We start from the raw sequence: 23273 nt of genomic DNA, 5'->3' as shown, positions 1-23273 counted from the left end.
TGAGAACTTCATTCCATAACGAGTACGTAGAATATATATTTTCTTTAATTTTTCGTTTTTTAACATAGTGTAAACTGCACAAGCACCCTTTTTTAATACGTGAAGACAGTTTAGAGCTTCATCCTAGATCTAAAAATAATTTGGTTTTTAGTGGGTTTACAAATATCGTCCAAAAGTAGAATTTCAATGAGGGGGGACTTTTAAATGTAAATATAATTTCTTTTTCAATCTGAAAAATTTCTAAATGTTTTCTCTTTATCTATTTTATCCAGACTTTGATAAATTCATTGCGATATATTCATGTATATTTTTAACTTTTCCGAAACCCGAGAAAAATGCGACGGTGTCAGACAATGTGGCTCCAGGAAAATAAAATAAAACTCTATTCGTTTGAAATCTTTTCATATTAAACTCCTTGAGAAATTTGGCAAGTGGGTGTGAAAAAGTATTGTTGTCGAAACCAACGGCATCGAAGGTGTTAATTACCCCATAATACTTTCAACTCAACTTTTGAGTGAGATTGGCGGGCTTCAGCGAGGCCTCCGTGATATATATATATATATATATATATATATATATATATATATATATATATATATATATATATATTCGCAAAGTTTCAATTTTTGTTTTGTTTATTTTACGCATATAAAATAAGTTTAGATCTTCTTTAGTTTTACTAATAGTTTAAAAGAAAGAAATATTTATAATCGGTACAAACAATTGAAAATGAACTTTTTAAAAATATTAAAAGAATCGATTTGGGAATCGGAAATTAGGCACAAATTTTTACGATTCCAATACCGATTCCGATACCCCCCAAATTACCGATTTATCCGATTCCCGATTCCGATTAATCGACACAACACTAATATAAAACGATTAGGAATTTAAAATAGACGGTCAGTTTCACAAATAAATATAACGTAACATGAGCTGTAGTGTGTTACCAATTTAAAATTATGTGCGCTTATTGGGGATAGGGTGTCTACTTTTTAAGCGATTACACATGGTTTTACAACGTTGCAAACCGAACTTAATTTAGTGGGAAACACTTTAGTTAATATCCATAAAGAATTAGGATGGCCAGAAATGATGATCATTTTACGTTAAATTTATATTCGAAACTGATCTTACACTCTAAATTCTAAATGATCGCTTTTCTTTCCGCCAATTAAAAAAATGTTCTAACACGTAATCTATAAAAGTAATATTTCATTTTGGAATAGGGATTTAGCTGCGAGAGAAAGCACAGAAAGCTCACGCAATCTCACGTTAAAAATGGTTTTCATAATAGTAATATTATTATTTAGAAATTCGTTCGTAACAATGAGATGTGGCTTTGCTAAGTGGCGTTGTTAAATATATTGTTCTTACATCGTTTTCTTATTTTGCCTACCAATCTTCGAATATTTTCCACTATTCATGTAAGTAGCATGTTATACAGTAAATACGAACTGGTACAATATAGCTTTGTTTTAAAATCAAAATAAATGTTTTGTTGTGTTACAATTTTTAATCAATTACAAGGCAAACATTTGAGATAAAATATACGCGGACATTAACCAGGGGTTTATGTAATAATTTGAAAATTTACGAAAAAATAAACAAAAAAAAATCTCTAATTAATTATGTATAAATTTTACAAGAATCGGAATCGGGAATCGGATCGGAATCGGAAATTTTGAACGGAATCGGAATCGGAATCGGAATCGGGAAAAATTTTGGCATCGTCCCATCACTAATATATATATATATATATAACACACACCAGGATATCCAACCTTTTAACTCGGAAAGTCCTAAAGTAAAATATACAAAGAGTGGTAGAAAAGTTCAACCACCAAAGAAACTCTCACTATGAATTTGGGACTTGAAAGAGTGATGTGGGATAATTTGAATTACCTCCCTTTGACTATTAAACCTTTTCTTTTAAAACAGAAGCCAAAACTAGACATTATCGAAATCCACGAGATCTGTAAGATTCAGTCAATAAATTATGTTGTCATTTCATATTTCCCCCTTTTTCTGCTTTCATTATAAAAAATCTATCAAAGCATTACACTAACGATTACTTTGATATTGTCCCACTGACTGCAGTACACTCTTTAACTCTTATCCTCGAGTGGCTTCCGGCGACTCTTATGTAAAAAAAAACAAAAAAAAAACTCATTATTTTATATTTTTCTTCTCGTATGACTATGTCTCTCATTTTCTCGCATTTGAATATAAAACCTGTAAATCTTTTTCACTGAAAATATTTCTCTGAATCTGGCTCATACCAAAAATACTTTTCCCATTACAAAACACGCCATGGACGAGTTTTCTTAAATTCATGGTGGTGAGAGAAGAGGGAAGTAGAGACTAGCTAGGTTAGTATAGTCAATTTAGACAATGATGACAATCCATTCTCCTTCCTTTTCACGGTGAGCTAAGCAATTCATCTAAATTTTGAAAGTTAAATAAATTCATTGTAAAAATCCTTTTAAAGATACATATTAGTTTTCTGGGTCTATTTCAAAGATAATTAGTTAAGTAAAGTCCTAAGATATTGAATTAAATAATAAAAAAACACCTTTTTTATACAAAAAATAGTATAATTAGTTTAAAAATCAAGGGATTCTACCCTTCGCAAAATCGCAACAAGTGGAAGTTTTGAAATCATTGATTATACGGAAACCCCAAATCTGAGACAGTCGAAAGGCTGTCTGAAAATGACGTCATGTGATTAAATGGAGGTAAGGGGTGCTAGTTTTCTTTTTTTTTCCCCAGACGTGCATCCGTACATTCCTATCCTGAACGTTTGTATCATTTTTACCATTTTTTTAATTGAATTCTTCTTCTATGTTCCTGTTTTTTAATTAAATGTTTTTATCTTTATTTTTTAAGATTATATAAAAATCATGTTACGCCAAAAGTTTCACATTCATGCAAGCAAGAACAATATTAGAATCTTACATATAAAAATTATGCAAAATCTGTAATTAAAAAAATGTGCAGGAATATTTTTGAAATTATAAATTTTTTGTGTGAAAATATTAAATAAACAATGCTTAATTCAATGATAACATCGGTAGTTTGAGAAATTAATTTTTCTTCGAGTTATATCGAATTTATTAATACGGACTTAGGGGCTTTTTTCATAATGTTCCTGCAAAAATTAATGTTTTTAGTAAACTTTTACTTTAAGGCCCGTCTCACATTCGTATAGAACAAAATTTTTTTTTTTGTATTTTTCGGTGTGCTAAAAACGAATCTGCAAATTGTTTCCGCCGCAAAAAAATAGTTTTCATGATATGAAGAAATTACTTTTGTTGCAATATGTTTGATTCATAATGGGGTAGTTATTTAAATGCTGCCCACATCAGCATTATGTGGCACAAGGCCGGAAAGTGGGAACCCTGCAGGCTCCCCTAAAAATTGCCTGATCAACCCCGTCGGCATTCCCCGGTCGGGGCGCCTCAGGCAGCAAGTAATAAACTTGCCCCAACGGAAAGCCCGGTGGCAAGGCCTGGGAGGGTGGACCTCCTAGGTATTACCCAGGTGGTGTACATCAGTCTAACAGGTGCTGGGCCGGTTCCCGGCCCCTCACCTGTTGGGCTGAGTGTCAAGTGACGAATCCTTGACTGGTACTACCCTGTCTCCCTGCAGCCGAAGCTGCTAGGAGACACATCCCATCATAAAGGAATTATAATGGGGTATGATCCCAGACAGTCGGGCGATTCTATTTATAAACGATGCTGCTAGGAACTGACAAATCAAATTAATTCACGTTCTGCTACCAACCAATCAGAAATCAGAATTGCTCCATAAATATTAAACCTTTTCCGTAGCAATTTCACATGTTTTTTCCGTCTCGACACGGTAAGAATCTTTTGCTCTGTGAAACTATCTACTGCAAACCAGTCACCACTCAGGACCTGTGTAGATCAACGAACCATCGGAAACTGTTCTGAAACTAAACATGGCTTACACTTCTAGAACTTTTTCCAAAAGTGGGTGATCACTTTTCTATGTAACTTTAGCTTAAAATGAGTACCCACATTTTTTGCCACCTGGGAGAGGGGGCATTTTTTTTTTTTTTTGTTTATTGGCTAAAAGCGTTTCTGTTCGATTTCTTTTTCTGTTTTCATCTTTCAATAAGGACACGAGGAAATTAAAAAATAAAGAAAAATCGTTATTATTTTACTTTAAGGCCCGTCTCACGTTCGTATAGCACAAAATACTTTTTGTAGATTTCAGTGTGCTTTAAAAGAAAATGATAACCTTTCTGTCACAAATTTACCGTTTACATGGTATTAATTCCTGAACTCTTGGACTATTTTTCATTTCACAGCCTAGTCTTTGTTTACGCTACGCGTGAGCATAAACGAAGGCTGTTAAATGTGCACTCGCATACCAAACTGCCTTGTCACAGTGTAGTATTGACAAAAATTTTAAATTAGACGAAAAGCAAGTAGTTTTCGAAATATTAAGCCATGTAATTCTATATGTTATCATGGGTGGCCATTTCTGTTCGCGCAAGTGCACACATATTTTTGATGTGCATGCATCTAGAATCTGCATGCACTTGTGCGTACAAAAAATATAATATAAATACGTATTAGGCACAAATAGGTACATACACCAAAAATCTTATCTCCCCATTTAAAAAAATTTTTTTAAATTCAAACATAATAAATGCTCATAAACAGAAAATTAAATACTAATAACCTTACACTTACTTATGCACACATTAATAACACGCCACTATCCCCCTCCCCCAAACAAAAACAAACCCTGAAAAAAAAAATAATAAATAATAAAAAAAATATGTACGGGTATCATTTTTTATTTTTCGACTTCGGAGCAGTTTAGCGAACCTTACTTGATGCTATTTTTTGTTTTCTTTTACACTGCCCCCCCCCCCAATTTTTTTGTTGGTTTATCCTATTTGCAGGTGGGTATCCTAACAACGATTATCAAGGTTACATTTGGGGCAAATATTTTGCCCTCCCCCAAAAAAAAAGTCCGTTAGCCGTTATGTTTGATTTTAGACAAATTATACTTCCTGTGGAGTATTTTGTTTACTTCTCTTTTCCTGACTCTTTATCGACACTTCACATATATTACCTTTGTTTATAGGTTTTCAACTATGCTGATTAAGAAAATCTCATTTATATTTGGCAGATACAAGTAGTTTTCGAGATATAAAAACCTGTATTATGCACTTAAAATCAGTGGCCGCCAGATTTGTACGCATACACGAGGAACAAATCTAATTCTATCTGATCAAAAGTGCCATCCCCCAATTTTTTGTTTGTTTCTAGTATTTGTGGGTGGGTATCCTGACAACGATTATCAAGGTTAAATTTGGGACAAATATTTTCACACACACCCCTCACAAAATGGGGTGTCTATTCTGATAGCCATTCTTAACATGGAAAGATTGGTGTGTCTATTCTAAAAGCTGTTCTTAACATGGGGAGGTTGGGGGGGTCAATTCTGAAACCGGTTCTTAGCATACAGAGGTTACGTTTCTAATCTGAAAGCCGTTCTTAACATGAGGAGGTTGGAGGTTGGGCAACAACAACAACCATACTTTAATTATTTATAGGGGGGAGGGTGTGCTTCCACGGGGCAACACCAGTTAACGGGTCATGTTAGTATTTAAATAATTTAAGTTAATAATATTGTAAAAAACAATTTATCTTCTTTCGCAGAATAAATTCTGGTTATATGCTCTAATAATGCTATCCTGTTAGAAATGGTTGATCAGCGTATGTTAAATTTATATGTGAGACTGATCTCTCACTCTAAATTCTAAAATAATTGTTTTACCCAAGTTTTTCGAGATATTCAAACGTAATTGCCTAAAAAAAAGTAGATCTATCTGTTGTTTTTTTTTGGGGGGGGGGCAGGAGCACCTTGGAGTTCTCATCTAGAAATTTACCAACTTTTCCTTCATTTATTTAATATTAAAATAGTACAAAATATTCTTTAACGTTTTCTTGTATAATGTTAAAAATATCTAAACTGTAAAATATATTTGTAATGAAATTATTTACCTAAATATTAAAAATAAAACCGTACCCTATTAAATTAAAAAAGGAAAAATATGCTTGAAGGGGGTGGGGCAAAGCATAGTTTTCAATTTCAATTTCATAGGTAATGTTTTTGCCAAGAAAACACGACAAAACAAATACAAAAAAAACTATTAAAAACTTCAATATAGTCATTTTTTTTTCTTTAATTTTCAATTTGGTCCTTTTTGGCCTTTTTACCAAAAAAAAACAAAAAAAAATGTGGCTTCGCTTTTGAATTTGGCTTTTTCTGGCCTTTTTTTTTCCTGAAAAATTTGGCTCCAAACATTATAGTCTGGCTCCTGTTCGTAGTTTTCCTAGAAACGATTTTAAACACTTTCACTTTGTTTTTCTCCGAAAATATTTACCGTCACTGAGTTAGGATAATTTCAATTGTTAATATTAATTGTCGAAAAGTAAAAAAATCTTTCTTTCTAAAGATTTCCCTTCGACCCTTTGGAGTTTGATAATTTTAGTTGACATCACTTTGCGAAGTTATAAATAATTGTAAATATTTAAAAAATCGTTTTTCTTGGGTGTGGCGAAGCAAAGCAAAGCAACGAAAGAAATTTTATTTGAACAGTTCAGAAAAAAAAAATCGTTTGAACAAATAGTTTCATCACGAAAATACGAGTTTCTTTTGTTGTTGTTTTTTTTAACGAACACCAAAAAGGTTTGTAAACATTTTATTATTCATTAAGAAACGAATCAAGTTTAGCAAAATTGTGGTATTGTTAACAACGAATAAAAATGAAAGAGAAAACAAATTTATGCAACAATAACTTACGAAACTTTAGAAAATTTGGTAATTTTTACGACCTGCCCCAAAATAATAAATATAACCACCCCCAACTTCCTCATGTTAATAACGGCTTTCGAGGTTTGGTGGTGTTCATTCCGAAAGCCGTTCTTAAGTTGGGGTGCTTATAATACGCTGGGGCACGTCGTAAAAATTGAGCGAAAATTTGGTAATTTTTTACTTTCTTTCAATCCACTTTTAAAATGACGATTTGGCACCTTACGCTACAACAGAACACCAACCGCTCTAATTTGTTTTTTTATTAAGGTAATAGAGGTTGCTGACAACGAATTTGATGGTTTAATCAAGACATTAAAAATGTAAATATCGAAAAAAAAGTTTAAATTATACGTGGAATGAAGTTCTCCGAAAAAAAAAAATCACTTAATTTCATCAAGTATTTTTTTTTTTTTTTTTTTACAGCGAAAAAACAATTTGTTATGATACCGAGCAAAAAGGTTTGATTTTTAAGAAGAAAATTCGTTATCCTGACGCTCCGCACTTCTTTATTTACCTTGGAAGTGACGTCACACAAATCTTATAATACGGGATGGCTACAATTGTAAAAATAATTTGTTTTATTTTTCTTTCATTTTGAGCTCCTTTTTTCTCCAGTTTAACTTTTTTTTTTTCTCCCATTTCTTATTTTGAGCGGAAAATTTATTTTATTTTCATTTTGAGCTCTTTTTCTGATCCGGCGTTACCTTTTATAGGTACTCCTGAGTCCTGCACTCCTGCACCTGCACTGCACTTGAATTGCATTTTTCGAGGAGTTATAAGCTTGGAAAGATGGGGTGGAATTATTCGCTATTTTCACGAAATTTCTGACACTGCTAGCACTGCACTCCTGCAGTCCTGCACTTTACGACCCGAGATATTTTTTTAACGCTATTATTTAGAAACCTATTATTTAACATGGGGAAGGGAGGGTGTATTGTAACTATTCTGTACTTTCACCTAACAATTCAATTTAAAAAAAAAAGGTAAATATGAAGAATTACTCCACCCTCGAAAATTCCTTTAAAATTACCACTCTTAAAGGTTTTCGAGGTCGCTAAAAACGAAGATAACGTTTAAAATTACGGCAAACGAGTAGTTTCCAAGATATGAAGAAATGTTAGTTTTAAAAAGTGGGGGATCACTTTTCTATAATAATTTAACGTAAAGTGATCACCCACTTTGTGGACACGGATTTTTTTTTGGGGGGGGGCCTTTCTACCATCGGAAAATTCTTTAAAATTACCTGTTTAAATTTGGTGAGAAGCGGTGTAAAATAATAAACAGTTCTTCTGCTTGGTTAATGTCGGCACGTTACTTATGTTAAAACGGTTAATTAAACTGCATAAGCACCTGTTAAAAAACTATACAAGTAAAACAAATTATTTTTTACTTGTAAACTGGTTTATTAATTGTAGAAAACAAAAACGGGAGAAAAAAGGAGCTCAAAATGAAAGAAAAATAAAACAAATTATTTTTACAAATGTAGCCATCATCCGTATTATAAGATTTGTGTGATGTCACTTCCAATGTAAATAAAGAAGTGCGGAGCGTCAGGATAACCACCCTTTTATCGATATTTTCATTTTTTAATGTCTTGATTAAACTGTACAAGCGCCAATTTGATAATCAAACACATCGCAAATTTACTGAATCAGAAAGTTCCTTTATCGAATCATACTGGGTTTCATCCTTGAACACTTCTTTTGCCATCCATCCCAAAAGATTTTCAATGGGATTGAGGTCCAGAGAACATGCTGGATGATCTAACAATTCGATATTATTTGAAGAAAAGTATTCTCGTGCTTGTTGAGAAGTGTGTATCGCAGCGTTGTCTTGCTAGAAAATCCAATTTCTTCCACACAGACGTGGACCTTCAGTCCTGATAGAAGCATTTTCAAGCATTGAAATGTACTTCAATGATGTTTGCCGGCGTTTCACTACTTGCAACTTTAGGGTCCCAGCTGACGAGAAAGCACCCCAGATCATTAAAGACCCTCCTCTACTATGCCGAGTTGAAAAAGTCTCTTTGGACAAATTTTTATCATTCCAATAGTGTTGAAATCCATCTGGACCATCTAGATTAAACTTTTTCTCATTGGAGAAAATTACATTTTCCCACTTCTCTTCATCCCAAGTCTGGTATTTGGCGGCATATTTAAGTCGGTTAGTTTTGTGCTGTTCAAGATGTGGTTTCTGCAGTCGCTTTAAATGATTAAAAGCTTTCATTTTCAGATGCCTTCTGATGGTTTTAGGACTACATTCTGCTGCTGTTTGGCTTTTCAATCGATTTGAACTCATACTGGAGTTTTTTTTAAACTTCTTCTGATACGGCGATTCAGTGATGGGATTATTTTTTTGGTTGACCTGGACTCTTTGTGCCCATATTGATGTCGGAATATCCTGGCCAAAACACCGTTAAAAAATCGTCGGCGCAGATCAAGCTAAAACATCGTGGAAACTCGAAAACAAGATGAAACGAACTTTACTTTTATTATAACCAGAAAAGACGTATTTCCCCTGTTATTATTTTAGTAAAAACGAATAAATATTTCGTTATCTTTTTCAGTAAAATTGTTAATTCTTTTAATTTACTTTATAAAAAATCCAATGTTGCTTTCATTAGAAAAATGTTTTATTAAAATTATATTTTCTTACGCAGACTTAATAAATAAATAAATGTTTTTACAATTATATATTGATACATTTTGATATAATACATGTTTCGGTTTTCAAATACAGTGTAAGCCGTATATAAGAGAACCGAATATAAGAAAATGGATATAAGAGAGATTTTCTTTGGTTCCAAATTAATTAATGTACTGTGTAACTAACACGGATATCAAGATCAAAGTGTAGTATTTGTTCTGCGCCGCGGTGGGTGGGGGGGGGTCTGAAGTCTCTTATATCTGGACTAGTACACCATATTTTGTGTTCGGAAAAAAATTGTTTATTACTTTTTTTTTTTTAATTTCGTTTCAAAATTGGTAACGGGGTTTGTATTACTGTACACATAGATTCGAAAAAGTTGTCAAAAAGCAAATATATAACAAATAAATGTTATCAAACGCAAGATCAGTTACTTTTCTACCTAACTGGATATATTTTTTGTTTTTATTCAGTGTAACATGTTTATTCAGCTCGAAAAACATGCAGTGTTTACCGATGTATTGGACAATTCAAAATGGCAGCCGACTCTCTCTCGGAGAGGGTACGTTTGGGAAAAGGTATTATAAATAATAAACTAGACAAAATACTGTTAGAAAACAACCGTATACATGTCAACTTATGTCACGGTAACATATATTGAGCGAATTTCTAACAGTATTTTGTCTAGTTTATTATTTATAATACCTTTTCCCAAACGTACCCTCTCCGAGAGAGAGAGTCGGCTGCCATTTTGAATTTTCCAATACATCGGTAAACACTGCATATTTTTCGAGCTGAATAAACATGTTACATTGAATAAAAACACAAAAACTATATCCAGTTAGGTAGAAAAGTAACTTAACTTGCCTTTGATAACATTTATTTGTTCTATATTTGTTTTTTGACAACTTTTTCGAATCTATGTGTACAGTAATACAAACCCAAGTCCCATTATTTGAGGCACCTAGCGGCGCTAGGGCCCAACAAGCGCCACTCCGGGCTCCGCTCTGCGACTTATAGTTTCGGTGGAGATAGTTTGAAAATATGGAGACAGACTGACAGACAGGCCGACATGTAGCTGTTAAAAATTAGATTTGTATTTTTTTTTTTTTCTATCCTATTTAGCATGCGAAAAATTTTATTTTTTTCCTGGCATCTTTTACTTTGCTCATCTTCCGAAATATTCCTGCGGCTTACGTCAGTTGCCGGTTGAGCCCGAGCCAACGTCACGGAAATCTGGGTCAGCATGTGCAGAAATATCAAATTGCTTTTAGTTGAAAACTTTGTAAAAGTCACTATTTGACTCCGAAATAAGAAAGTGGAAAATGATTAAAATTGATATTACCAATTAATTTGTTCTAATTAAATAAAAAAACGAAACCGATTGTTGGTCTTAAATTAAATTTCTTGTGTTAAAATAAAAAAAATAAAGTTAATTTACTTTTAAAGTCTTGAAAATTGAAAATTAATCGAATGTTTTAATCGCTGACGGTCACTGCTTTTTAATTTTCTTACGTAAACACTTTTTTTTATTTATTAAAACAGAAAATGCTATTATATAGGAAATAGCTGTAATTAATTTTGAAAGATCCCATCAAAACTCAGATTTAAAATCTGTGTGTGTGTGTGTGTGTGTCTGAGTGTGTGTGTGTGTGTGTATCTGTTTTCTGTATTGTGTATTGATGACTAGCATTTAGGATTAAAAAATTCTAACACATGCACATATAACCTTGTCTGAGTGTGTGTGTGTGTGTGTGTCAGTGTGTGTGTGTGTGTGTGTGTGTGTGTGTGAAACAAGTTCGATTTGATTTTTAGCCGGTAAAAATAACTACTTTGGGATCAAAATTTAAAAAAAAAAAAAAGCAAAAAGCAGTTGACCTTGGCAAGAATAAGTCGACTAAACTTGTACTTTTCACATGCACAAAAATACATTCATAACTTGAATTTGCTTAATTTTCAACCTTCCTTATCCATTTCACAATAGATCGAACGGTAATAAGATTGAATCACTAAATGTTTTGGTTTCGATTGTAGCTGATGCCACCCAAATCATATTAAAAAAAAAATTTGAAATCGTTACTATATATTGGGTACAATATAATAATCAATTTGGAAAATGCCACTATAATAATAAATGCAAAATCTACATGTATTAAAATATCATATTTGAGCGTATTTGAGGACTGGACAATGCCGGGCAGCCTGCTAGCTCTCTCTCTCTCTCTCTCTCTCTGTGTATATATATATATATATATATTAGTGATGTGGCAAGGCTACAGGGGAGACAACCGAAGCAGCAAAATGAAGCTGCCTGCCAGGACACTATATATACAAATGTAGGCAAATTTGAGTATACAGTCCTGGTGAAAATCATAAGACCACTTAAGAAAGTAAGCGTTTACGCATATTATCGAATTTTTAATTAAACAAAACGTTAATTAACATTGCCAAAAGGGAAAATATGATGGAAAAAAATGAAATCTGCTTCATTCAAAACCTTAACCCTGATCTAATAATTATTTAAAAAAAAATTCATTTTCACCTGGTCAAAGTGATAAGACCACTGATAATTTATCTAACAAAAGGCAATTATAAATTACTAAAAGGGGTCTCAGTATTTAGTATTGCCTCCATTATTACGAATTACTTCAAAAATGCTCTTCGGCATGCTTGCGACTAAGTTTTTTATCAGTTGCGAAGGAATTTTATCCCATGTACTGAAAACTGAATCAGAAAGTTCCTTTATCGAATCATACTGGGTTCCATCCTTGAACACTTCTTTTGCCATCCATCCCAAAAGATTTTCAATGGGATTGAGGTCCAGAGAACATGCTGGATGATCTAACAATTCTATATTATTTGAAGAAAAGTATTCTCGTGCTTGTTGAGAAGTGTGTATCGCAGCGTTGTCTTGCTAGAAAATCCAATTTCTTCCACACAGACGTGGACCTTCAGTCCTGATAGAAGCATTTTCAAGCATTGAAATGTACTTCAATGATGTTTGCCGGCGTTTCACTACTTGCAACTTTAGGGTCCCAGCTGACGAGAAAGCACCCCAGATCATTAAAGACCCTCCTCTACTATGCCGAGTTGAAAAAGTCTCTTTGGACAAATTTTTATCATTCCAATAGTGTTGAAATCCATCTGGACCATCTAGATTAAACTTTTTCTCATTGGAGAAAATTACATTTTCCCACTTCTCTTCATCCCAAGTCTGGTATTTGGCGGCATATTTAAGTCGGTTAGTTTTGTGCTGTTCAAGATGTGGTTTCTGCAGTCGCTTTAAATGATTAAAAGCTTTCATTTTCAGATGCCTTCTGATGGTTTTAGGACTACATTCTGCTGCTGTTTGGCTTTTCAATCGATTTGAACTCATACTGGAGTTTTTTTTAAACTTCTTCTGATACGGCGATTCAGTGATGGGATTATTTTTTTGGTTGACCTGGACTCTTTGTGCCCATATTGATGTCGGAATATCCTGGCCAAAACACCGTTAAAAAATCGTCGGCGCAGATCAAGCTAAAACATCGTGGAAACTCGAAAACAAGATGAAACGAACTTTACTTTTATTATAACCAGAAAAGACGTATTTCCCCTGTTATTATTTTAGTAAAAACGAATAAATATTTCGTTATCTTTTTCAGTAAAATTGTTAATTCTTTTAATTTACTTTATAAAAAATCCAATGTTGCTTTCATTAGAAAAATGTTTTATTAAAATTATATTTTCTTACGCAGACTTAATAAATAAATAAATGTTTTTACAATTATATATTGATACATTTTGATATAATACATGTTTCGGTTTTCAAATACAGTGTAAGCCGTATATAAGAGAACCGAATATAAGAAAATGGATATAAGAGAGATTTTCTTTGGTTCCAAATTAATTAATGTACTGTGTAACTAACACGGATATCAAGATCAAAGTGTAGTATTTGTTCTGCGCCGCGGTGGGTGGGGGGGGGTCTGAAGTCTCTTATATCTGGACTAGTACACCATATTTTGTGTTCGGAAAAAAATTGTTTATTACTTTTTTTTTTTTAATTTCGTTTCAAAATTGGTAACGGGGTTTGTATTACTGTACACATAGATTCGAAAAAGTTGTCAAAAAGCAAATATATAACAAATAAATGTTATCAAACGCAAGATCAGTTACTTTTCTACCTAACTGGATATATTTTTTGTTTTTATTCAGTGTAACATGTTTATTCAGCTCGAAAAACATGCAGTGTTTACCGATGTATTGGACAATTCAAAATGGCAGCCGACTCTCTCTCGGAGAGGGTACGTTTGGGAAAAGGTATTATAAATAATAAACTAGACAAAATACTGTTAGAAAACAACCGTATACATGTCAACTTATGTCACGGTAACATATATTGAGCGAATTTCTAACAGTATTTTGTCTAGTTTATTATTTATAATACCTTTTCCCAAACGTACCCTCTCCGAGAGAGAGAGTCGGCTGCCATTTTGAATTTTCCAATACATCGGTAAACACTGCATATTTTTCGAGCTGAATAAACATGTTACATTGAATAAAAACACAAAAACTATATCCAGTTAGGTAGAAAAGTAACTTAACTTGCCTTTGATAACATTTATTTGTTCTATATTTGTTTTTTGACAACTTTTTCGAATCTATGTGTACAGTAATACAAACCCAAGTCCCATTATTTGAGGCACCTAGCGGCGCTAGGGCCCAACAAGCGCCACTCCGGGCTCCGCTCTGCGACTTATAGTTTCGGTGGAGATAGTTTGAAAATATGGAGACAGACTGACAGACAGGCCGACATGTAGCTGTTAAAAATTAGATTTGTATTTTTTTTTTTTTCTATCCTATTTAGCATGCGAAAAATTTTATTTTTTTCCTGGCATCTTTTACTTTGCTCATCTTCCGAAATATTCCTGCGGCTTACGTCAGTTGCCGGTTGAGCCCGAGCCAACGTCACGGAAATCTGGGTCAGCATGTGCAGAAATATCAAATTGCTTTTAGTTGAAAACTTTGTAAAAGTCACTATTTGACTCCGAAATAAGAAAGTGGAAAATGATTAAAATTGATATTACCAATTAATTTGTTCTAATTAAATAAAAAAACGAAACCGATTGTTGGTCTTAAATTAAATTTCTTGTGTTAAAATAAAAAAAATAAAGTTAATTTACTTTTAAAGTCTTGAAAATTGAAAATTAATCGAATGTTTTAATCGCTGACGGTCACTGCTTTTTAATTTTCTTACGTAAACACTTTTTTTTATTTATTAAAACAGAAAATGCTATTATATAGGAAATAGCTGTAATTAATTTTGAAAGATCCCATCAAAACTCAGATTTAAAATCTGTGTGTGTGTGTGTGTGTGTCTGAGTGTGTGTGTGTGTGTGTATCTGTTTTCTGTATTGTGTATTGATGACTAGCATTTAGGATTAAAAAATTCTAACACATGCACATATAACCTTGTCTGAGTGTGTGTGTGTGTGTGTGTCAGTGTGTGTGTGTGTGTGTGTGTGTGTGTGTGTGTGAAACAAGTTCGATTTGATTTTTAGCCGGTAAAAATAACTACTTTGGGATCAAAATTTAAAAAAAAAAAAAGCAAAAAGCAGTTGACCTTGGCAAGAATAAGTCGACTAAACTTGTACTTTTCACATGCACAAAAATACATTCATAACTTGAATTTGCTTAATTTTCAACCTTCCTTATCCATTTCACAATAGATCGAACGGTAATAAGATTGAATCACTAAATGTTTTGGTTTCGATTGTAGCTGATGCCACCCAAATCATATTAAAAAAAAAATTTGAAATCGTTACTATATATTGGGTACAATATAATAATCAATTTGGAAAATGCCACTATAATAATAAATGCAAAATCTACATGTATTAAAATATCATATTTGAGCGTATTTGAGGACTGGACAATGCCGGGCAGCCTGCTAGCTCTCTCTCTCTCTCTCTCTCTCTCTCTCTCTCTGTATATATATATATATATATATATATATATATATATATTAGTGATGTGGCAAGGCTACAGGGGAGACAACCGAAGCAGCAAAATGAAGCTGCCTGCCAGGACACTATATATACAAATGTAGGCAAATTTGAGTATACAGTCCTGGTGAAAATCATAAGACCACTTAAGAAAGTAAGCGTTTACGCATATTATCGAATTTTTAATTAAACAAAACGTTAATTAACATTGCCAAAAGGGAAAATATGATGGAAAAAAATGAAATCTGCTTCATTCAAAACCTTAACCCTGATCTAATAATTATTTAAAAAAAAATTCATTTTCACCTGGTCAAAGTGATAAGACCACTGATAATTTATCTAACAAAAGGCAATTATAAATTACTAAAAGGGGTCTCAGTATTTAGTATTGCCTCCATTATTACGAATTACTTCAAAAATGCTCTTCGGCATGCTTGCGACTAAGTTTTTTATCAGTTGCGAAGGAATTTTATCCCATGTACTGAAAACTGAATCAGAAAGTTCCTTTATCGAATCATACTGGGTTCCATCCTTGAACACTTCTTTTGCCATCCATCCCAAAAGATTTTCAATGGGATTGAGGTCCAGAGAACATGCTGGATGATCTAACAATTCTATATTATTTGAAGAAAAGTATTCTCGTGCTTGTTGAGAAGTGTGTATCACAGCGTTGTCTTGCTAGAAAATCCAATTTCTTCCACACAGACGTGGACCTTCAGTCCTGATAGAAGCATTTTCAAGCATTGAAATGTACTTCAATGATGTTTGCCGGCGTTTCACTACTTGCAACTTTAGGGTCCCAGCTGACGAGAAAGCACCCCAGATCATTAAAGACCCTCCTCTACTATGCCGAGTTGAAAAAGTCTCTTTGGACAAATTTTTATCATTCCAATAGTGTTGAAATCCATCTGAACCATCTAGATTAAACTTTTTCTCATTGGAGAAAATTACATTTTCCCACTTCTCTTCATCCCAAGTCTGGTATTTGGCGGCATATTTAAGTCGGTTAGTTTTGTGCTATTCAAGATGATGTGGTTTCTGCAGTCACTTTAAATGATTAAAAGCTTTCATTTTCAGATGCCTTCTGATGGTTTTAGGACTACATTCTGCTGCTGTTTGGCTTTTCAATCGATTTGAGCTCATACTGGAGTTTTTTTTAAACTTCTTCTGATACGGTGATTCAGTGATGGGATTATTTTTTTGGTTGACCTGGACTCTTTTTGTGCCCATATTGATCTGGATTTCTTAAAAAATTTGTGATGACCGTTTTGCTACGATTCACTTCGTTTTTAATGGATCTATGGGAGAGTTCACCCCCTATCAAGCTCAAAGATCCTTCCTCTCTCAAACTCTAATAATGGTTTCCCTTTTGCCATTTATAATTTAGTAAGATGTTTTTTATCCACTAACAAGTTGCTTTTAGTAATATAGAAAGCGTTTCGTATTCATTTTTTCAAAACTAGCCGATTTTATTAAAGTGGTCTTATCATTTTGACCAGGTGAAAATGTTTGTTTTTTAAAAAATAATTATTAGATCAGGGTTAAGGTTTCAAATGAAGCAGATTTAATTTTTTTTCCATCATATTTTCTCCTTTTGGCAATGGTTTCAACCATTTGTTTGATTAAAAATTTGATAATATGCGTAAACACTTACTTTCTTAAGTGGTCTTATGATTTTGAGCAGGACTGTATTTTATTGGTTTTAAAATATGGGTTCATTTTTACCAATTGTCACAAAATTTTAACCATAGAATAATATTATAATCTTCAAAAAGCTTGCAAATTTTCATGTAGAACCAAAGATATAAGCATTTCAATATTCAATTCGGCTACGGCTAAAGCTATTTCCATATATTGATATACCACATTTTTGTCAATTTTATAAGTTTTAAATGTCTGTGACTACTGATCAGAATTTAACAAATAAAGGCTTGTTGGAAAGGTAATGACCTGAATTGTGTATAGTGGGCTATGTGACATTTATCCTTAACATCACACATTAAATGGATCAAAAAGTGAGTGGATCACTTTTCTATATTAACAGCATAAAAAGAGCACCCACTTTATGGCCATTGTTCTTTTAGGTAGTCTTATTATTTTTTTTTTGTGGCCTGGTAAATCCACACAAAACCTACCTTAAAAAAGAAAAAGACCTTAGGTTTTGTGTTGATCTAATAGGCCACAATTACCAAATAAACACGACTCTACAAAAAAATAAGATGCCACCCTCCCTCCTCCCAAAATAGGTAGGTTTCAAGTTGATGTTCATTTTACATTAAATTAATATAGAAAATTGATCTCCTACCTTTTAGAACAATAATTTCTTCATATCTTGGAAATTACTCGTTTCCTGGAATTTTAAACATTATTTTTGTTTTCAGCACCTTTGAAAACCCATAATAGTGGTAATTTTAAAGGATTTTTTTAAGGGTTTAAAGATACTGCACCTTTACTAATGTTTCAATCATAGTCATTTGTTTTCCTAGTTTTGCATATGAATTACAAAATATCTGATATTTCCCCTAGGGTGATGACAATGGTTCGGTTGTCATAACTTGGATGGGTAGAGAACATGAGTTGTACAGTAGTGAATCTCTAATCTCGTTCGTTGAACATTGTGTCACTTTAAGACATGATAGAAGACTCCTATCGTTCTTGGGATTTGTACACAACTGGCCAACTAGTAGATGGCTGCAATAAAAAAGAAAACCGGTTTTCATCAAACAGAAATGGAATCATGTCATCTTTTCTAAGGTAGCGATTTCCCTTCTGTATGAGAATAGACTGGAGAAAGAGATTTTGTTGTGAATTATGGTTTAAGTTTACGTGATACAAATTGTGTTTTTTGTATACAAGCTATTCCAGCAAGAAAAGGAGGTAATGGAGTCGGGAATATTGAAATTGGACAAAGATGTGATAACACGTTTTAGTGGAGGAGGTGATGTAGTCAGATGGATCAAGCAGATGAAATTGGTGGCTAAACTACAAAAAGTGCAAACCTTGGTAGTTTCATTCCACTTGCATGAAGATGCACTTGCTGTTTACCTTGAGATGCATCATGAAGATTAATTAGATGTCGAGCAAATGGAAATGAGACTAACGACGGCATTCACGGAACGACTTTTGGAAGCCTATGAAAAGCTAACACTATTCAAGTAGACAAGAGAATATGTTGATGTTTATGCCAATAAAATCAAAAGATTAGCTGCACTAAAGATCATACAGCCAAACTTGCTTTCATTACAGGATTCCCCGAAAATATATCTGTGACACTACAACAGTTACCCCACATAAAAAGAATGGACGTCAACAAACTGATACCAACTGCACGGCTTTTAGTCAGCAAACAAATTCGAGAGACTGAGACCGTGGCAGTGCGTACACAAATCAATACACTGAAAAATAACGTCCAAAAGGAATCATCAAGCAATCAGTGCTTTAAATGTCGTTGATAGCAGTTCAAGATTTTAAATTGTGCTACCTCAAGTAGTGTGCTACAATTAAGGAAAATTTGAGCACATTGCAAAGTATTGTCTCCAAATTCTGGTGCTACCCTGGCAACAGAATGAAAGCGCACTACAATACCAATAATAGTAGTTGTGATTAATGCTACAATGATTGCTTTGCACTTTTCGATACTGGGTGCACCACCATTTTAATCAATTCCAATGAATGTCTATATATATATATGTTGGATTGGCAGGTGACCCTGGAAAAAGGAGAATTCAGTGGCTTGCACACATGTAAATGGATTCCATGCGTTGAATGCGGGACTTCCTACCATTGTCTATTGGAATGCATAATTTGATCCAGAAATATGTGAGAGGATATCAGTCAAAGGATTCGAGACAATAGATAATGGGAAATATTAAACATTCCAGTGGAAAAGAATGTTTATATAAAATTGTCACAAGCAGAAAGCAGGGAAGTCAGTCAGAGAGAGAACAAGCTGACAATTTTTCACTGCCAACATCCACACCAACACCATGTGCCTTCACTGATGTCAAACACCAGTCATAACTTTAAAATCGCAAACTGTTTGTTGGTGTGAAATAAAAACAAAAGATTATTTTATAGATCAGCTGTGCTGTGTTTTACTCGCTGTCAGTGTGTATATATCGTAGATCAGTGACAAAAGTAGATTCAACAATTATATATGCTTTAAAGCACATGTTGAACGACTGGCCACAGTGAATATATAACATATAGATATTCTTCATTTTGTTCCTTTGCTAAAACGTTTAAAAAATATATTTAGAATTTGTTTTAATTACTTTACTATAAAAAAAAGAAGTCTTTCTCCAACGAAAGAAAACTTAATATGTCTAAATACTGTTTCTGTATGTCCCTAACCCTAACACTTTTCTTCTTGTTCTGTAGCAGAACTCTGTGGATCGTTAGTGTTTGGGTGCATATTTAAGGATATTATTATAATTAACTAGCGGGACCTGTGGAAATTCCACAGGGGACTCATTCATATGATTCATTGATGTTGGCATTCTGTAGATGTTCAGCTTAAATGGAGACGCTCTGATATTATTGTAGCTTTTTTGTTAAAACTGCAAAAGTATTTATCTAAGCTAGCATGAACACCCAGCAAAGCCCGGTCGTAAAGCACATATGGATATCCTTCATTTCTTCCTTTGCTTAAATGTTGTAATCCTCCAATATTTTACCATAAAAAAGTCTTTCTCTAATGTGCCGTAGAGTTGCTCCTTGAATAGGTCATGTTTTTTACAAAGGAATCACCACTTATCAAGATCCAGAGGCCACTCGAGGATAAGGGTTAAAGAGTGTACAGTGGTCGAATGGACAATATAGTAATTGTTAGAAGTGTAAATTTGGTAAGTTGGATTAATAATGGGGAACAGCTAATAAAGAACTTGTTTACATTGGACTTGAAGATGGCCATATTGTAGTCAGCTAGAAAGCAGGTAAACGGATGAGAATTCTACAGGTGTGCAGTTCTTAGAAAGAAACTTGTTCATGGAATCTATGTTTAGGTTTAGAAGGACATTATTATAAGTATTTAATGTTTATTTGTTTTGTGTTTATTTACATATGTTGGTTTTATAAAAAAAAAATACAAACATCTATGTAGTTTTTATCTGTTTTGCACAAGTTTTAACACCAACCTTACAATTTAAATATTTCATTACTGTATATATTTGTATTTTATGTTTTTTAAAAACAAAATTTTTTTTCCAATTTTTAGTGTTAACAATTTTTCATTTGCTTGTAGGTTCAACAATGGCTTCATCTATGACAAACAGACTTCTTCAGTGTTGTTCTTGTGGGCAGGACTTGAACCTGGACTCTCATACTCTAGCCTGCCTCTGCAGCGTGTGCAACACTTGCATGGAGGAAAACATATCAACAAATGTGGAAACGCAGTCAAATATTGGAAAATGTCCGAAATGCCGAGAAGTTTTCTACGTGGAAGAATCGGACCTCTTGCCATTTTTGGCAACTGAACTAAAGCGACGTTTACCACTGGAATGTCGTTCCTGCTCAGAAGAGAAATCTGTGTCCCGTGGAAAACTTTGGTGCCAAGAATGTAAACAAATATTTTGCAATAGTTGCAACCGAGTCCACATGAATTTGGCAAAATCTCACAATTGTAAAGATTTGGATGGAATGAGCGGCTCGGAGTGGATAGAACAAGTGATGGACGAAAAATGCTTTCACCACGGGAAGGAATGTGACTTCTTCTGCGATCAGTGTAACACATGTTTCTGTGATGTGTGTTATGGGGGAGGAGAGTGTCCTTCACGTGATTCTGGTTGTGTGAGTGCACGTCTGTTGAATGTGAAAGATGAAGTTGTGAAGCAAAAAACTGAAGAAGGTCCCATCCTGGAGGAAGAAGTGAAAAAGTTTGCAACGGTCGTTAAGGAGTCAAATGAGAAGCTGATGAGACGGAGTGGTGAATTAAACGCGGAATTTGATGAGAAATGTCTTGAAATTTGGCAAAACTATGATGAAAAAGTGGATTGTGCACGGCGCGATGCTGATGAGCTGTGCAATAAATTGCGAAGTGAGAAGAATGATGAAGAGGTGCAATTGCGTGATCAGTTGGCAGGAAATGCGTCTCTTTTGAGTCAGATTGAGATGTGGCTTTTGAGCTGCCAGCATTTGTTGCACGAAGCGGAAAGAAATGTGGACATTTTGTGTGGTTTGCGTACATTAAAGCAGAGAGTTCAATCCTGGCAAGAGAAATGGAATCGATCAGACGAGATAAAGCTAACGGATTCTTCTTCATTACTCAACCAAAATGTCAATTTGTCTTCGTCTTCGCCTTCTCTGGATCAAAAAGAATCTTCATCTTCACTGGATCAAGAGGAATTTTCACGTTCTCTGGATCAAGAAGAAATTCCTATATTAATGGGATTGAAACAACTTGAAACATATGATCTTGAAAATGGACTGCGGATTCAATCAATTCACGTTACTGAAGATGGCCACATTTTTCTTTGTAGTTCAGGAAATAGATTGATTGAGTTGAGTGGAAATGGAGAATTTTTGCATGAATTTCATTTGAAGAATGAAAATGATGAAAATCCCCAGTTCTTGAACCCCTTCTATGTGTGTTCAATTTCACCCAACATTTTAGTTGTTTGTGGGGAAAAGGAGGAAATTTATTTTTCTGAAAGAATAAAAGTGCGTCCATTTTTAAAAACAAAAAAAATCATCAAAATGAAAGGAAAAATTTTTCAGTCTTTGTGTTCCAACAATGATTCTGTTTTTGTTTTGCATCCAGATTTGACAATTTCGTGTTTCAACAAAAATGGTGAAGAAATAAAAACAATAAAACTTCAGACAATGTGGAGTTATTCATGTGATTCAATGATGCGTATTGATCCCATGAGTGGGAACTTTTGGGTGTCAAAATGTGTTCGCGTAGTAAAAAGTGATAAATGGAGTGAAGGACATAATGATTATGGAATTGTTTGTTTTAATTCTGAGGGAGAAAAAAATTCTTTTATAAAAGAAAAAAAGAATTTATATGACTTTTATTTGAATAAATATGGACATATTTTATATTTAAATGACACTGGAATTCATTCTCTTTCACCCGAAATAGATTTTTTGACCGAAAACTCCAATAAACCATACAAATTTTTCGTTTTTGAAAATAAAGTATTTGTTCCTGTTTATCGTTATCAAATGACTTCCCTGGAAATTTTTGAAATTCTTTACAAGGACTGTGAAACACTGTAGAAGTGAAATTGTCAAAAACTTTTTTTTTCTTTTTTTTTTTTGTAAAAATTTTTGAAATAAAATGTTTTCTCTCCCCCCCCCCCCCCGCAATATTTGCAATGATTTCCTTTGTAATATAACTAAGTGCAAAAAATGTAAAGTTCTTTCTCTGACCATCAATGGTTAAAAGAAGCACATCTAACATTTATTTTTAACTAGACTACCCGTGACCCGTTGGGTCAGTATGTTATATTAGCTATGGAATTAATGTATGAGCATGACACTTGTAATGTAAAGAAAATAGTTTGTTTTTTTTGACATAACAGAAACATTTCTATGAAAGTATATTAAAATGAAAAAAGAATACAGACAGATTTCTAGGAGTTGTTCTGTTTATTATAATATATTATTTTTGACAAAAAATTACAGTTACTGAATTATAAGTGATTGCCCATACTTATAGGTAAATGTGCACTGAACAGATACCATAATACTTATTATAGTTGAATTCAAATTTTGATATATGTGCTTTTTTTTTTTTTTTTTTTTTTACATCGTTCATTTCTGTATTACATTTAAGTT

At 33.4% G+C, this 23273-nt stretch overlaps 1 protein-coding gene across 1 annotated transcript; it reads left to right on the top strand.

Moving 5' to 3' along the window:
* The first annotated feature begins 6370 nt into the window (after positions 1-6370).
* LOC145246079 (uncharacterized) lies at positions 6371-22793 on the top strand. Its single transcript, XM_080107933.1, has 2 exons — positions 6371-6735; positions 20737-22793. The coding sequence occupies exon 2, from the start codon at positions 20745-20747 to the stop codon at positions 22710-22712; it is 1968 nt and encodes a 655-aa protein (XP_079964059.1). The 5' UTR covers positions 6371-6735; positions 20737-20744; the 3' UTR covers positions 22713-22793.
* The last annotated feature ends 480 nt before the right edge of the window (positions 22794-23273 follow it).

Source organism: Euprymna scolopes, chromosome 23 (genome assembly GCF_053919585.1).
Source record: "Euprymna scolopes isolate OS-2025 chromosome 23, ASM5391958v1, whole genome shotgun sequence".
NCBI lineage: Eukaryota > Metazoa > Mollusca > Cephalopoda > Sepiida > Sepiolidae > Euprymna > Euprymna scolopes.
The sequence above is the reverse complement of the archived record's forward strand: the minus strand, read 5'-3'. Positions and strand labels throughout refer to the sequence as shown.